The sequence below is a fragment of the Protopterus annectens genome, chromosome 5.part0 (genome assembly GCF_019279795.1).
Source record: "Protopterus annectens isolate FY-2018-M chromosome 5.part0, PAN1.0, whole genome shotgun sequence".
NCBI lineage: Eukaryota > Metazoa > Chordata > Ceratodontiformes > Protopteridae > Protopterus > Protopterus annectens.
The window spans coordinates 135,906,050-135,924,292 of NC_056735.1; the positions used below are offsets into that span (position 1 = coordinate 135,906,050).

At 42.3% G+C, this 18,243-nt stretch overlaps 1 protein-coding gene across 2 annotated transcripts in view; it reads right to left on the reverse strand.

Moving 5' to 3' along the window:
• Positions 1-18,243, reverse strand: part of TMEM131 (transmembrane protein 131) — a 3,850,119-nt gene that overhangs the window by 228,179 nt on the left and 3,603,697 nt on the right. For both annotated transcript variants that reach the window (XM_044072169.1, XM_044072168.1), the window contains exon 35: positions 790-948. In XM_044072169.1, coding sequence (XP_043928104.1) covers positions 790-948 — 159 coding nt within the window. The remainder of the gene's footprint in view (positions 1-789; positions 949-18,243) is intronic.

The window sequence follows — 18,243 nt, forward strand, 5'->3', positions numbered from 1 at the left end:
GTTTAAGCTAAGCACTTATTTAGTGCAAGTCAGGGAGGGTTGTAGCCTCTCCCACATGAGAAGTGCAGGGGCATTGCCTTCCTGTAAGTATAAAGAATATTTTTCCCCATTTGTTGGCAAAAGTCGTGTTTTTTGCAGTACATTCATTTGACCGATTTCATTTTAGTGGTCTTCAATGTTATTTTTTTACTAGATTATTCTCCTGTTACTGTTATAATTACATGTTCTAACTGATGTCCTACATCTAATAATGTAGACCTTCTCCTAGCTCGCTGCACAAATGGCTATGTATATCTCACATTAAACTAAAAGAACATCATCATCTGTAAGCAACAAAGATGCAACTCTCACATCCCAAGATGGGAGACTCTTCAAACCATAACTATTGTCTTCAAACTGCTCATGAAAATCACAAACAGAAGGGTAGACAACATACATTCTATAAAATCAAAATTAAATAAAAAATAAAGTACTTAATTTATATTTAAATGTAGCATTCAGATGTCTAGCTGAGGGATTCTTTTGATGGAAGCATGCACAGACAGACAGACGCATGTATACATGCAAACACACACACACATATATGTGTGTATATATATATATATATATATATATATATATATGTATATATATATATGTATATACACACATATATATATATATATATATATATATATATATATATATATATATACATACATATACATACATACACACACACACTTAAAATATGGATAAGCAAAGCAGATGATTACATTAATATACAGCAGAATGAAACTTTTTACTTACAGCTGTCCTGACAGGGCATTGGTGCAGAATCCCACTCTGGGGGAGAAGAGTCTTTTTCACCTTCAGAACTGCTGGTGTTTCCAAGCTCTAGACCCGAACTGCAGGAAAACAACTTAAATGGTACTGACGGCCTTCCATCAGAGAGCTTGCTATTTGGACCTGCATTAGACAGACATGCAGTGTAAATATTTCTTGTAGTTACGTTAGCAAACCTTGAATGTCATTCAGTTGTAATCATATTCACTGAAGAGGGGTTTACCAGACATTATGGTATCAAGCTCCTAGGCAACAAGACATTTCCTTCCTGTGCATTTGGGTTGGGGACACATAACTGAAATGACATACATCTGCAGAGACATACGGCTGTTGCAAATTCCCTATGGACAAGAAGCAGCACACAGCTCCATGCCAACAGCTTCAATAGTCAAAGGCACAGGGAGAAAATAATGTCCATGGCCTCCAAGGCACTGAGAGCAGGCAGAATGGCAGACAGCAGCAAGCACTGTTGGTACATTTTTAAAACAAGCAGCTTTACAAATACATTTTTAACACAAGTACCTGTACAAATCAGTTTCATATACAAATGACATATAATTCTTTGCAAAACTCCTGCTAGCTATGCTGACATATGTTACACATCCACTGCCCTACTTCTCCTGGCATAGCTGGCAATACCTCACATCATCATTAGACCCCACCAAGTGTGTCTAGGTTTAGCTCACTGCAAAGTGGAGACCTGGAATGCAGCAACTTGCAGTGAAATAACAATATACTAAGGCAGCAGGATGCTACATGCATTTATGGGGCTCATCCACTGCACTGCTTTGGAGTTTACATGTCCATGGGCCCCTCCCACCTCCAAAACACATGTTAAGTGTTTTCATCTCAAACTCATATAAGAATGGAGTCATGGGCAGCAGCACAGACTCTAGATGATGCCCTATAGGGGGAAGAGTTCTATAGACCAACCACTTTGGATATCTACTGGGGTGAGCAGTATCTTCAAGACAGGGGAACATGGATCACAGACTGCATGCTGTGACAGGGCTTGCCCCTCGACAGTGTAAAAATATGTCTCTAAGTGATCTGGTCATGTTAAAAAATGTTGACAAAATGGCCACGGATATTTGCCAGTAATAAGTGGGTCGAGGATCCAGCCTATTCTGACCAACACCAGGGACTCATGCTAATGGTGGGAGGGGTGCTTGTGCCCCTATTGGCCCGTGTGTGCCCATCATAAAGCCCAGCAGTCCTGGGTCAAGAAGCTACTGGCTGGTCAGTGTCCGGTTGCCCAGCTTGGGTTATCTGGGATACCTTTGTTGAGCAAAAGCTGGACATAAAACCAATCAACCTGCCAACCAAGAATTAAGAATTGAATGCTCAATGTAGGTTCACTGACAGGGTAAGACTTGAAAGAGGATGACATGATGGTAAGGAGGAGGCTGGACATCCTATGTACCCAAAAGACAAGGTGGAAGAGCAGTGCTGCAAAGCCACTTGTCTTGGAATCCAGAGTCTACTACACAATGGAGGACAGGCTAGAAATGGTGTGGGAATTGTGGTGAGGGAGAGGCTTCAGAAGACAGTGAGGGATGTCATCAGAATTAGTGACAGACTCATGACAGTCAGACTCCAGTGTAATGATACAGCAGTATTCATAATCTTAGTCTATGCCCCACAGCAGGGATGCAATAGTGAGGAAAAGAGTGCATTCAAATAGCACTTGCAGGACTTATGAAATAAAGTAGGACAACAGGAATTGGTGTTGACAACGGGTGACCAGAATGCACATATTGGGAGAGGCAGAACATGACATGAAGACTGCCCGGGACGACAAGGATGGGGCAACAGGAATAAAGGAGGAGAAGCCATTCTAGACATTTGTCTGGCAAATGACTTGATGATAGCCAACACATTGTTCAGAAAGAGATACAGTCACAAGATTAAATACAAGAGTGGCCAACATGCAACTCAGGTAGACTTCCTCCTAGTAAGGAAAGAGCAACTTGAGTAGAATCACCAATTGCAAAGTTATCGCCAGTAAAACCGTTGGCCTACATCATAAACTACTGGTTGTCACAATCAGCTGCAAACAGTGGTCAGAGAAGCTCTAAGGTCAAAAGAAACCAGGCTGAAAATCTGGAAGTTGACTGGAGAGAAAGCACAACAGTTCAAGGAATTATTTAGCACCTCAAGAAGAAGAGGAAATAAGCGAAGTTAAAGAAGAATGGCAGCAATCTCAAAACAGCACCAATGAGGGCTACTGAGGAGACAAGATGTGCATAAGAAAGCTAGTGGTGGAATGCAGAAGTCCAGGAAGTCATCAAAAGAAAGGAGTGCAGGGAAAAACTGGGAGATAGAAAAGATAGACTTGGCTAAGAAAGAATACTGTTTGGCTAACAGACTAAGGGAGCAATTGTAACAGCAAAGAACAAGGCATCAGAGACACTCTACCAACTTCTGGAAAGTGGCTCAGTGGACAGCACAAAGAAACTGTCAGGTTGCAAGGCAAAGACAGAAAGATAAAGAAAATACACACCTTTCATAAGGGATGCCAGTAACATGCAGCTCATCAGTCTACAGGACATTAAAGGCCGATGGAAGGAGTACTTCCAGCATCTTCTGAATGAAGAAAACCCCACAGTAGATGTACTTCCCCAGACGTGGCCTACAGTAAGAGAAGGGGGGAGCTCACCCTAGAAGTAGTAAGAACAGCACTAAGGAAAATGAAGTCAGGGAAAGCAGAGGGCTCAGATGAGGTCACAACAGATATGATCAAGAGATTGGGTGAGATAGGTGAGAAATAGCTCCTGAGGGTACTCATAGCAGTATTGAGAGAAAGATGCACCCCAAATGACTGCAGAATAAGCATACTAGTGCCAGTGTTGGAAGAAAAAAGGAGACATTCACAAATGTGGGCAGCACAAAGGTATGAAACTCATATCACACTGCATGAAAGTTCAGGACAGGGTGACTAATAAACAAATATGCAGAGTAGTAGAAAGTAAGATGGGAAATGAGCAGTTCAGATTTAGACAAGGATGCAGCACAACTGGCCCAATGTTTGCAGTGAGACAGACACATGAGAAGAAGCTAAAAATAAGAAGAGAGCATTCTTAGACTTGGAGAAAGGATATGACAAGGTCCCAAGAAAGCTGATTTCAGCAGTCCTGCAGTGGTTCAAAGTTCCAGAAATATTGGTAGAATTAGTGCAAGCTACGTACAGGGATCCAATGACTCGAGTATGAACAGTGTTCAGTCTTAAACAGGGGGTTCTTAGGGGGATTGGGTGTGCTTCAGGGTCCAACTCTGAGCCCTCTGCTGTTCCATACTGGGATAGGCTACATTAGCAAACAGGTCGGAGGGGAAAGATCAACAAAGTTGCTGCATGTGGACAATGTGGCACTACAGGGAGACTTTCAGCTAGAAATTCAGCAAAGGGTTACGGAATGGAATGCAAAACTGAAGGTACATGTGATGAAATGGAGTACAGACAAGTCAGTCGTAATGGCAGCAAATGGGGGAAATCAAAAAGAGGTGAACACTGAAGTAGAAGGGAAAATAGTGAAACAGGATAACAGCTTCAAGTATCTGGGAGGGGTGGTTGAGGAGAAGGGACGTCTGAATGAGGAGGTCAAAGCTGCACCCAAATGCCACAGTGTGTCAGGGGTAGTGTATGATTGAAGAATGGCAAAGAAGTTGAAAAGCAAGGTGTACAAAACATTGGTGTGACCAGTACTACTGTATAGTACAGAAATCTGGTCAGTAAAAGCAGAGCAGTTGAGGAAGCCAGAGGTGATGGTAATGAAGTGCCTGAGAAGGACAGCAGGATGCACAATGTGGGACAGGTGAAGAAATAAGGATTTGGGCACATGCGCAGGAAAGCAGAAGACAATCTGGTGACGATGACTTGGGACAGTCAAGAAGAAGGCAAGAGGAAATGAGGGTGTCCAGCAAATGGATGGATTGTATGACAGAAGACCGGCGACAATCAAGCACGAATGTCGATGAAGGTAGGAGAGTGGAAGTGAAAAGCAGAGCGCCTCTTTGGCCCTCTTCAAAAGGAACCTTGATGACTGGATGGGAGAAAGGAAATTCATCCTGGGGATCACGTCAGTCGCCCTGCTAGACAAGGGTCAAGGGAAGTAAATAGCGTGGGAAGAAACAGCCAGGGAATTGTTATAGCTAGGCTTGTATAGGCCCTAGGGCAGATAGCCTAGTACCAACCTATGAGGTGGCGACAAATGACATGACACCCTGACCCCATGTAGAAAATGGGAGAAAGGGAGTTGATGTTGATGATGATTCACAGCACCGCATGAATGCTTGCCAATATAAAACTATCGATCTCTCCTTATTTCTATGATGCAGATCACGGCACTGGCACCAACTGCCCCTGGTACTATGTTAAGTGCATTACCTGAAACACAGTGTATATGGCAGCTGACAGAGAAATACGGACTACTTCCGGAAGGATGACCAAATCTTTAGCTATCCACAGTACACATAAACGAGTGCAAAAAAATATTTAGGCCAAAAAAAAGGGGGTAGAGCTCTGTGTGAGGCAAGTCTGGAAATCAGCAAACTCTTTGGAACTGTTTCAAAGAAAGGTTTGCAAGTTACAGTGGCTATACCTCGGAAAGTGTTACAGAACTTTAAGGATAGTAGTAAAAACTTTGTTGGGGTGAAAGCAGATAAGCACACTTTGTATGGGGAAATGAGACATTAATGGAAAAGTGGTTAAAAATTCAACAAAAATGTTAATAGCTATCATTGTGGTTTGACACTGTGATATGACAGCCAGGAGTGTTGGATGGTTGCTCAGGACTCAGGAAGCATCACTGGAAACATGCGCCAGCACTTGTTAGTTTGCAATGGAAAAAACAGCTGAAAGGAGTCCACTGATCATTCCACCTACCTAGTAAACAAATCAAAATAAAATAAATTTGAAAGAACTACCAACATTTTTAAGGTGCTTTTCCTCCCCCTTTGCCTGTCAACTACAAAGCCTCCCCCCAAATGGACTAGAGATCATGTATTCCCTAATGGCAGGGAATTATTAAACATCTACTATGGTGGCAGGCATCCACAAGTTCAGTCAAACAGGCTTACTTCTGGGTTGTTTTTACCCTCACTGGATTCCTGACAGAGGTAAAGGTGGGTAAGCCTGGGATTTTTAAAGGAAAAGCTGAGATGAGGGTCTGGCTTGGCTCTTAGAGCCAACTAAGAGCCAAGCCAAAGCAGACAACCGGAAGAGTACCTCAGTTAAAAATAGCTGTCTGAAAGTTCAGAGCAAATTATTTAATTAAAAAAATAAGTCATGTACTTATAACATTCCATTTGTGTTGTCCATCTTCATTTATCCTTGACCTGTGCGGTTTGGTTCTGATCATCAGAACCGACTCGGCTGTTACTACAGCCCGTGAGGAACAAAAACCCTTGAGCTGAAGTCCTACTCCTCTCCCAATTACCTCAGATCGAGTTTTCAGATAGAAAAATGCAGAAATTATAATCCTAATAATACCATCATAGAGACCATATCTGGCATCATGGGCAAAAAAATTAAAACCTAGGACCATAAATCATTCCACCAAGAGGTCTGACAGGAAGGGGGATAGAGGGTGGGAAGTTGAGGATAAACGAAGATGGACAACACAGATGGAACGTCATGGTAAGTACATAACTTGTTTCTCTGATGTTGTCAATCTTCATTTATTCCTTGACACATGGGACAGAATCCCCAGCTACCTTAGATCTTGGGAGGACTCATGGAAGGATATTCCTGAGCACCACAGAAACAAATGATGCTCTTCCCCTAGAGACCAAATCCAATTTGTAATGAGTAATTGTATGAGGAGTAGCCCATGTTGCTGCCGCACAAATCTTGTCCATGGAACAGTGAGATTGGAACACTGCCGAAGTATATGTTGCTCTGGCAGAGTGTGCCTTAACAGGCCCAGGTAAGGTCAACATTCTTGTTGTAGTTAAAGGAAATACAATTTTTCAGCCATCTAGATAAAGTGACTTTGGTAACAGAATTGCCCATTTTAGTACTTGCAAAGGAAACAAACAGCTAATCCAACTTTCTTCTGTCTTTTGTTCTATGAAGACATAATCTTAGTTGTCTACGAACATCTAGTAAATGCAAACGGTACTCTGCTTTGTTTGAATAATTGGGGGGAAAAAACCTAGTATATTGAGTGAAGAAAAAACCCAAGACCAGCGAAAATACCACGAACAACAAGCAACACGGGTGCACCAGAAAAACGAGCCCAGGAAATAACATAAAATAGTTTATTCAACGTTTTCGTCACTTAGACTTCATCAGAATAATAATCTCTGTTAAAACACCAGCATATATACTCTGTACCAATCATTAACAAATTTACAAATCAATTAAACAATTAATTAGTTACCTAATTAGTAAAACATTTAAAAACAATAAAATGTTATATTAATATACATAACAACACATTTCAAACTCTCAATTTATTGTTGACTAAAAAACATTTAATATTTATCATATCATTCAGGCCTGGGGGAACATCTGCTCCCAGCCTTAACTGCCACAATGTTTCTTTTCTTTCCACCTTATTTTTTATACTACCACCCCTTAAATCACTTTTAACATGTTCTAAAATTGAGAACATAATTTTTTTGTATGAAGTACATTTCAATGTGTGCCTGTAGAGGGCATTATTAATATCTCTAGTCTTTATAGCATAACAATGTTCTTTTATACGCTTACTAAGACTTCTAGTGGTCACACCTACATAATAAGCACAGCAACCTGAACATAAAGCAACATATACTATATTGTTAGTCAGACAACTGTATCTGCCATCTATGCTTATGATTTTGTAATAATGCTCTATACTAATGTAAGGCCCCTCCAAAATATATCTACAAGCACTACAGCTATTTAAACATTTAAACATCCCATTAATTTAATTTTATTCGTGACTGGAGGTAATATTAAAGTATCATCACACTGAAGTATGTATTTAATAGTTTGATTCTTCTTATATACAAATTTGGGTGTATCTCCCAACACTGCGCTCAAATCATTGTTACCTTTAATTATTTTCCAATTATTTTGTATAGCAAACAATGTTTTCACTGTCCACAGACATCTCTATTGCACATCTTGGAAGAATCTCACCAGATTTCTCCACAGAATTTGATTTATTAACTACTAACCCTTTAATCAAAATAGGTGGAAAATCTTTATCTCTTCTTGCCCTGATATTAGAAGCTAATACATTTAATAACTTAATAGGATATCCCCTATTAGTAAACAACTTAGTAATAAATTCCATCTCTATATTAAAATCAATTCCATTACTAACCATTCTAGAAGCTCTTATGTATTGGCCCTTCGAAATATTAGTTTTCATGAAATTTGGGTGATTACTTCAGAAATGTAAATAGTTGTTTGCATACTTTTTTTCCTATAAATCTTACTAGAAAACTTCATTTCCATAGCATTCCAATTTAATTCAACATCCAGAAAACAAACTCTCTTCCCTATATCATCAATGGTAAAATTCAGAAAGCGACAACTACCATTCATTTCTTCCAAAAAGTAGTTGCTTGACGAAATATCTAAACCTTTAAAAATAAAAAAAGATAATCAATAAATCTACAATAGAATAAAACTTTGGGAAAAAACTTCAGGGTTGGTAGGACATCTTTTTCCCACCATCCCATAACCAATCCAGCAAAAGCCGGCGTTACTGTAGCCCCCATCGCTACTCCTTTTAATTGTTTATAATATTTTTTTATTAAAAATAAAATAATTATTTTCCAACAAACCTAAATATAGTTTAATGCTAGAATCACTCTAGGTCGCATATTTATACAAAAACTTGCCAATATACTCCACACCTTCAATTTAAGGAATGGAAGTATATAAGGAAGCAAAGTCCACTGTTAACAATCAATTTATGGGAATCAGAGTTTGACAACACAGTATTGTTAGAAAATTCTCTTATCATATCCGCGGTGGTGGTGCTGCGGTAGCATTGTCACCTCACAGTAAGATGCTGTCCGGTTCGACTCTCAGCTAGAGCATCTTCTGCGTGGAGACATGCGTGAATGGGCGTACCTTCGTTGAAGGTTGTGCATTAGGGCTGGCAACTCAGCACATAAAAATCAACTGCCAATCATTAGCGGACCGGAGGTCCGCTGTGGTGACCCCTAACCGGGAAAAGCCGAAAGACACAACAACAACAACATCAAGAATGGACCAAGAATCCTTTACTAAAGAAGGCAAGCTCTGCACCAATGGATTTAAAACAGAGTCCACGAACAAAGAAATAGCTTCAGTAGAACTTCCTGAAGCTGACACTATCAGTCGAAAGGGTGGGTTGGTTATATCTTTATGAATTTTGGGTATACCAAAACAGTATTCCCACTTTAGGTTCATCTACTAATAAAAAGTTATACAACTCCATAGACAAATCACCATTCATTAAAAAAATCATATAAGCAGTACTGTATATATTTATAACTTCTTTCAATGATGTTATAAGTGACCTCATAGTATTCACTTTCACTCTTTAATAAACTTTCCATAGCTGCATTATAATCTGTAATTCGCATTATAACCAACCCATCCCCTTTATCCGCCTTCATAAAACGTAATTCGTGCTCATTTCTAAATTCATAAAAAACTTTTTTTTCTTCATTGGTTAAATTGAAATACTTTTGTTTTGGCTTGCTATTTAAAACAGATCTAACGTCCCTCTCACAAAAGCTGTCAAACACCTTCAGCATAGAATGCAAGCAAGGATTGTACACAGATGGGTTATGTAAATTGTTCACTGTTTTAACATTTACATCTTTCATTATATACCTTAAATTCAGCTTCCTAATGTAATTTTTCAATTCTAATAAAGTGTTAGCCACTCCAGCTCGCTTACTAGGTATATAGTTTAAACCTAATTTTAAAACACGCTCTTGTGTGTCCGTTAAAACAGTGTCAGTCAAGTTAAACAATTTGATTTCTGAACTCACTGAAAAAGTCGAAACCAAAATCAGTTCTTTTTCCAGAACCGGCTCCTGCCTCGGTTCTATCTCGACTGTGTTCTGCTGGATCTCGCCCTGGAGTTTTTTGAATTTGAGCTGGAACCTGGAATAAATTGTCTTGAAACGCTGTTAGCCTCCTTAACTTCCATATTAACACTATGCTTTCTCGTCTGCTCGTGTGTGACATCAGGACATCGCTCTACGCTATTAGCTCCTTTAACACCTGCAGTTAACACCTATAATGTATAGTCCATTGTGTGTGTCCTTATTATATTAAGACACTGGGGTGCCCTGGTAGGTGTAGTTGCAACACACAAAAGTTGGTATATATTGCCACTTGTGTTAGCTGCAATGCATTCTACGTGGGCAAAACTTCCGTAGGTTAAAAGAGGGGATTGCAGAACAGAGGGCAATAAAAAATAAGAACACACACAATGCACTATATATGCATAGCATACATTTATTTTCTTCGTTATTGATAGGGTGACGCACCTTGAGAGGGGTGGGGATGAAAGGTTGAAGGTAGAATTATTAGAATACAAATGGGAAATAATTCTTGATACAACAACCCCACCGGGTTTGAATGAATACATTTCTTTAAAACCTGTTTTAAAAGACAGGGCTAATAGGATACAGTGTAAATAGTGGGCTACTTAGTTATTTTTATATTCCGACATGTATTATTTTTACTTATTCATTTTTTTAAGTGTTTGTTTCAAAGGATGTTCAAACATAAATGTATATATTGTGGATAGGATACTTTTTATAACACCAGATTTGGGCAATACTGTTCTATTGTGCATGGACAAATTTTATGTTTAAAATTTACTTGATTACTTGATAACTAATTATTTATTAATTTATTTAAATTAATGCACATTTTCTATTGGTTGTTCAGGTGATTGTGTATTTAATGTATGGCATGGTTGTTGTTTACTTACTCTGATGATGCCATGTGTAATGGTGAACGCGCTTAGCACGTGAATTTGTATGCATTTTAGATTAAAAACTCTGCCTTATGCTTTGGACGTGGTTCATTTTTGCCATTTACCAATTTCAGAAATTCATCTGGCAAAAGTTATAGCTACCAGAAGTACAGTTTTCTAAGACACGAATTTCAACTCGCAGTCGGCAGCAGGCTCAAAAGGGGGATCAAAATACAGTTGTGTAAAATCTTACCATAACGGTAGATGCCCTTGCTTTCACCACTGCAGTATTCCTTACAAATGGGATTCCCTGCCGTGAAGCCCACCGTCTGGCCAGTTTACCAAAGTCTACCATTGCTTTAAGGCATGCTGAACATCACCTGTACGGTCCTTGCACAGGGTAGGTCATAAAGGTGACATCCAGGTGTACCATACTCAAAACAGATTGCCCCAGTAGGAACAGCAGTTCAAGGAAAACCAAGGAGAACCTGCACATCCAGGAAGGAGAAAAGACCAGGGGGATGGAGGGAGTAACGAATACTGCAGCGGTGAAGGCAAGGAGATCTACCTTTATGGTACAATTTTACATAACTGTACTGTCCTTACATTCACCGTTGCAGTATTCCTTACAAATGGGAGAGTGCCAAAGCTCAAGAAGAAACTTGGGAGGAGGAAGCAGCAGAGCCCTCCAAGAAGCCATGAAGAATGGCAGCTGTAAAACCAGATCGAGCTCTGGAGATACCATCCAACTGGTAATGTTTGGTAAAAGTATGCACAGAAGTCCAGGTAGCAGTTCAAGAATAGAATTAGCATCTAAATGTTTGAAAAAAGCACCAGAAGAAGCCACAGCTCTAGTGGAATGAGCCTTTACAGAAGAAGGAAGGCTCTCGTCATGAAATGTGTAGCAAAAGGAAATAACCTTGGAAATCCCAGTAGAAATAGTTTACTCGGAAACTAGCCAAACCTAAAGAACTAGGATGAAAGGAAACAAATAACTGGTCAGCTTTTCTGACAGCTTTAGTTTTATCCAAATAAAATCTGAGCTGTCTATGCACATCTAAGGTATGCAGCACCCTCTCACTGTCAGATTGCGGAGAGGGGAAAAAAGTAGGCAAATTAATAGACTGATTAAGTGACAACTCATTAACCACCATGGGCATGAAAGAACGATTAGGAGATAAGTACACCTTGCCCTAATGAACACCTGTCTGGCAGAAGTAAGAGCTAACAAAAGAACCGTCTTCCAAGAACGATGTTGCAAGGAAGCATAAAAAGCAGGCTCAAAAGGAGCCCGAGTCAATTTTTCCAGAACGAAATTAAGATACCAGGGAGGAGGAAAAGGCGTCCTGAGAGGTCTAATATTAAGTACATCTTTAAGAAATTGCTTAGCCTCAAATCTAGAAGCTAATGGGGGGGTTAAAGGCAGACAAACATGAAAGAGCTGATAAGTGGGCCTTAATAGAAGAATACACCAAAGCAGCATTGAGAAACTCACACAAATAACAGAACCAAAGGAACATCCACAGAAAGTGGGTCCAGGTCACGAGAAAGACACCAAATAGAAAATCTTTTCCATTTAGGACATTCAGGACCTGCAACATGTCCTCAGAAAAAAAGGTGTCTATGAAGGATCAAAAAGTACAGTTGTGTACACTTACCATAAATGTAGATGTTCGAATGTATTCACTGTTGCAGTCATCACATTTGGGTTATCCCTGCCAGGGTAGCTCTCGGCCAGCCTCAATACCAGAGACTTAGTATTTCTGCGTTGGTTGCTGTAACTGAGGACTGATGTCAGGTCGGCAGTGGTATAAAGGAAGGCATCCGATGCCATTACATCAGTTTTTCTTGCCCTAACCTGTCAGGAGCCCCCAAAGTAGGAGGCCAGGCTCTGGTGGTAGAACCCCACCAGTGGAAAATAAATACCAACAGGTCCCTTGTAAGGAAAGGAGAACAACAAGGGAAAAAAAAGGAAGAAAAAGGGAAAGGGGGATGGAGGGAGGGAAACCTGGACTGCAACAGTGAATACACTCAACATCTACATTTATGGTAAGTGTACACAACTGTATTATGTTTTTCATGTTTCACTGTTGCAGTCATCACATTTGGGTAGATTCCCAAAGCTGAGGAAATGGGTGGAGGCAGTCCAGGAAGCTAGGGGCTGGCTAGCATGCCCTGCAAGACTGCAGAGGTAAACCCTGCCCTGGATTTGGAGAAGAGAGGCAGGTGGGAATGATTGGTAAAAGTATGAACAGATGTCCAGGAGGCAGCAGCCAGAATGTCCCTGGTGGGGACTCCTCTGAGGAAAGCTGCAGAGGTGGAGGCTGCACTGGTGGAGTGTGTACTGACCCCCTTGGGGGAGGCTTGTCATGCTGTTTGTAGCAGAAATGGATGCAGTGTGCTATCCATTTGGAAATGGTTTGTTTGGAGATGGCTTTGCCTTCTGCCCTTGAAGCAAAGCTAACCAGCAATTGATCAGACTTTCTGAAGGGTTTAGTCCTATCCAGATAGTATCCGAGGTGTGTGTGCACATCTAGAGAGTGCAGAATCCTTTCCCCCCTTGTTTTGGGGGGTTAGGAAAGAAGGAGGGAAATGGATGGATTGGTTGAGAGCCACACTGGACACCACCTTGGGCATGAAGGATGGATTAGTTCTGAGGGATACCTTGTCTGCATGGAAGATGATGAAGGGTTCCACAGCCATGAGTGCTTGCAGCTCAGAGACTCTTCTGGCTGAAGTGATGGCCAGGAGGAAGACTGTTTTCCAGGAGAGAAATTTTATCTCTGCAGAAGACGATGGTTCGAAAGGGGGGCAGGATGAGCTTTTCCAAGACAAAGTTAAGGTCCCAAGCTGGTGTTGGTGCCCTTCTGGGGGGCTCAAGTTGCTAGCCCCTCTGAGGAACTGTTTAATCAGAGGATATGAAAACAGAAGCTGCAGTGGGAAAATGAGCAGAAATAGCAGAGGCATGAATTTTTATAGAAGAGAAAGAGAGACCACTGTGTAGTAGGTCAGCTAAGTAATCCAGGGTGAGAGGGATGGAGGGCTGTGACGTATTGGCCCCCTTAGCCTGGATCCAGGTGCAGAACCTTTTCCATTTATCTGCATAAAACTTTCTGGTGCTAGGGCATCTGGCCTCTTGGATAACATCCAGAACCTGTTTACCGAGGATGGCAGATTGGTCAGGGGTTAGGGTACAAGCCAAGCTGCCAAATTGAGTGTCTGCAATTAGGGGTGCATGAATTCCCCTTCCCTCTGGATTAAGAGGTTTGGAATCTGAGGAAGATTCCATGGAGGCAGCAGGGACAGGCTGTGCAGCAAGGGATACCAGTGCTGTCTGGGCCAGTCTGGAGCTATGAGAATGGTCCTTGGTTTTTCCTCCCTTATTTTGATCAGCACCCTGGGAATGACAGGTAAGGGAGGAAAGGCATAGACCAAGAGGTTTACTCATGGGAAGGACAGGGCATCCACTTTCCAAACCATGCAGTGATGCTCCTTGGAGCAGAATTTGCTGAGCTGATGGTTGGTATGGGAGGCAAAGAGGTCGACCTCCAGGATTCCCCATTTCTGAGTTATTAGGAAGAAGGTGTTTCTGTTGAGCTGCCACTCGAGGGGGGTCCAAGAGCTTTCTGCTTAATTGGTCTGCCAGGGAGTTGAGAGAGCCTGGCAGGTATTGTGCTAATAAGTGTATTTGCATGGAAGAGGCTGTGAACCAAAGGGTCACGGCCAGCCTGCACAGCAGGTAGGAGTAAGTCCCTCCCTGCTTGTTGATGTACCACATCACAGTGGTGTTGTCTGTTGTGATCAGGAGAATCCCTGGAGAGAGAAGGGGTTTGAAAGCTATCAAGGCCTGCTGCACAGCCATCATCTCTTTTTGACTGATGTGCATGGGGAGTTGCTGGGGGTTCCATTTGCCCTGTATGCACCTTCTGTCCAGGTGTGCACCCCAAACTTAGTCTGATTCATCTGTGGTGAGGGTCTGGGTGGCGGGGTGTGGGGAGAAGGGCAGTCACTTGTTGTGGGAGCAGGCTGTTGCCCACCAAAGAAATTCCTTCCTCAGGCGAGGAATAATAGGCAGAAGAGTTTCCAGACCTTGAGAGTGTTGACACCAAAGGCTCTTTAGGTACCACTGAAGTTTCCTCATATGCAGTCTGGCATATGGAATGAGGAGTATGCAAGAGACCATAAACCCCAGGGCTACAGGATTTTCCTTGCAGCTGGGGCCTGGTGGTAAGTTGAGAGAAGTAAGCTGAAAGGAAATTTTGTTTCCCTGGTGTAAGGCATGTCATCTGGGATGCTGTGTCCATACTTGCTCCCAGGAAGATTATCCTTTTGGTGGGTACCCATTTGGATTATTTTCATTGATTGTGTACCATAGGGAGGTTAGTAGGTCCTTTACAAAGGCCAGGTCTTTGAGCAGCTTTTCCTGGCTGTCTGCGTGAATAAGGCAGTCATCTAAGTAGGGGTAAATTTGAATATTTCTTTGTCTGGAAATGGCAATGACCAGAGCCAGGTATTTTGTGAAAACTCTGGGAGCAGTAGATAAGTCAAAGGGAAGCACAAAGAACTGAAAGTGTTGAGATCCTGCCCTGAAGCAGAGATATTTTCTGCAGGACTCCCTGATAGGAATGTAGAGGTAGGCCTCAAGTCCAGGGTGGCTAGCCAGGAGTCCTTGGAGAGCATGAGTAGCAGCTGCAGAAGGGTAAGCATTTTAAAATTTTGGGATCACAAGAAAGGTGTTTAGAATGGATAAACTGAGGACGGGGCGCCAGGTGCCCTCTTTCCTGGGCGCCAGAAAAAGTCTATAGTAGAAGCCTTGGCCTATCTTCTCTGCAGGAACGTGCTCTACTGCCCCCAAGGAGAGCTGGGAATGGATTTGCTTTTGAGCCTCTGCCCACTGATTTGGTGGTAGATCTGAGAAACCTTTTGGGGTTGGAAGGGTGTGGAAGGAGAATTTGTACCCCTGAGACACAATGTTCAAAACCCATTGGTCCTTGGTAATGGTGGCCCAGGTGCTTGAGTGATTGGAGAGTTTTCCTCCTAGGGGTATGTGAAGGTGGAGAGGGGTGAGTCATTCTGAGTTCTTACCATAAGGGGGTGGCTTAGAACTCCCTGGTTTTGAAGTGGAGGTAGTCCACTGCTTAGATCTCTGCAACCCCTGGGGCTGCTGTCTAGGGGGTCTGCTTCCACGGGGCCTAGGCTGGCCCTGTCTACTCGGAGCAGGAAAGGACCAGTGCTTAGAGGGAAAATGCCTGCTGAACCTAGGGGGATGGACCTGTAAGAAATCTTTAACAGTCTGCACAGATTTTGCTTTTTCTGCCATCTTTTTTAAGACCTCTACTGCTTTAGTGCCAAATATGTTATCTTTGTGCAAGGGTGCATCCAACAATTTTGATTTGACATGGTCTGGCAAGGGTTGTTCCTTAAGCCATACATGTCTTCTAATGACAGTTCTTCTAATGACGGTGACTACTGCCCTGCAAGAAGCTTCTAGGGAGTGAAAACCACAGTTCAAAGTGTGTTTAGTTTCTTGACCAGCAGAATGCATTAAGTCCTGTAAATCTTTACATTGTGCCCATGCAGAAGAGAAGGAAATTTTTTGTTTAAGGAGTTCCAAAGTATGTTGCTGATACTTAAGCATATGGAACTGACAATTTAGTGCTCTGATAGCAACAGTAGCAGAGGTGTATACTTTTTTTAGCCCATCTGTCCAGTGCTCGGGAATCCCTGTCTGAGGGGGTGGGATTCTTAGCTGAGGTTGCTTTAATCCCTTTAAGCCCTTGAGTAATGACCTCAGGGTCAACTGTTGGAATTTTTAAAAATATATTTATGTGACTCAGGGACTCTGTAGTACCCGTCTGGTTTTCTGGGAGCAGGAGGGAGGGCGTCTGGAGTCAAGCTGGATTCAAGGAGGACATCATACACCACATCTAGGACTGGGGGGATGGCTAAGGGCCTGTGTTATGGAATGTCCAGGAACTCTCCAAGTCTCTTTTTAGAGTGTAGGTAGTCTTGACTCGCCCATTGGAAATTCTCACTTAAGGTATGCAGGGTTTCCCCAAAGGAACAATCCTCTAGAGGAGACGCTGAAGGAATGGTTTCCTTTGCATCAGAATCCTCATATGTGGAGAGGGGCTGCATGTCTTCATAGTCAGATGCATCGGATTCATCTGACTCTTGTTCAGACAAAACTACTGGAGGCAGATCTCTTTTCCTTTTTGAGGGAGTGGCTTGGCTTCCCCTAGTCAGCATGATAAGGTCTTCTGCCATTTTAAGTATTTGAGACTGAGGCAAGGCAGCAGGCGGCTGGGAATGGTTTCTTGGGTGTGGTTCAACCCCTGGGCCTAAGGAACTTGGTTTTCGAAAGAACGGTAGCCATGAAAGAACGCATGTTTATGTCGGGATTCGGTATTCTGAAGGACTTTTTCGGAAGCCTGTGCCTGCACAATGGCTCTGGACCCATCCAAGGTAGAGATGAGTGCAGGATCCTTAGACGAAGAAGAGTTCTGCAGCATACCGGACTCCGAAAGGGTTTCGGTAGTGGCCTGTGAATTAATTGAAGCAGGCATCAGGGGCTGAGAAAGCACCTCACTGAGTTCCAGAGGACTGACAACCAGCGTAATGGAAGCGTCGTCGGAAGGTTTGATCCTGTGCGGTCTGTCTCTGTCTTTATCTCTATGTTTTTTGGAAGATCTGCTGTCACATGGCTTAATGAAGCCATATCAGAATTTGAGGACTGTAAACTGAAATATCTGGCTACAATAAGGGCCCGATGAAGAATAGATCTGGCGTTAAAGCACAGAAGCAACAATGAGGGATGCTGTGGTCTGGGCCTAGACAAGTGACACAGTAAGAGTGGAAGTCCTGGTGTGGTATTTGCTTTCCACAGGCGAGACAATTATTAACTTTTTCTGACATCGGTTAGTGCATGAAAAAAGGACCCCCAACAGGGTACTTAGCTTTCGAAGACTTCAACTTCAATTTGGAAACGAAACTCAGGTAGTGGCCGACCGGTACTCGTGCGAACTGCTTCTGCTTTGGGCTCCACTGCAAGAAAGACTGATGTAATGGCATCGGATGCCTTCCTTTATACCGCTGATGATCTAACATCAGTCCTCAAGAGACAGCAACCAACGCAGATATACTAAGCCTCTGGTATTCAGGCCAAGGGCTACCCTGGCAGGAATAACCAAATGTGATCACTGCAACAGTGAAACACGAAAAACACCCTTATCACCCACAGTGTCAGTTGAAGCATGGACAAGTGGGGATGGATGAGAGACCCCTTGTCTTGTGTGAGGAGAACCATTCTGTGAGGTAACTTGTGATGATTGCCCTTGGCTAGATGCAAATGTAGAGGGAACCAGTGCTGTCACAGCCAAAAGTAAGCAAGCAACAAGATTTTGGGAGCATCCTGTTGAATCTTGAACAGGACTCTCGGAATGAATGGAAGGGGAGAGAATGCATAAGGAAACATCCCCTTCCAAGAAAATGAGAGGGT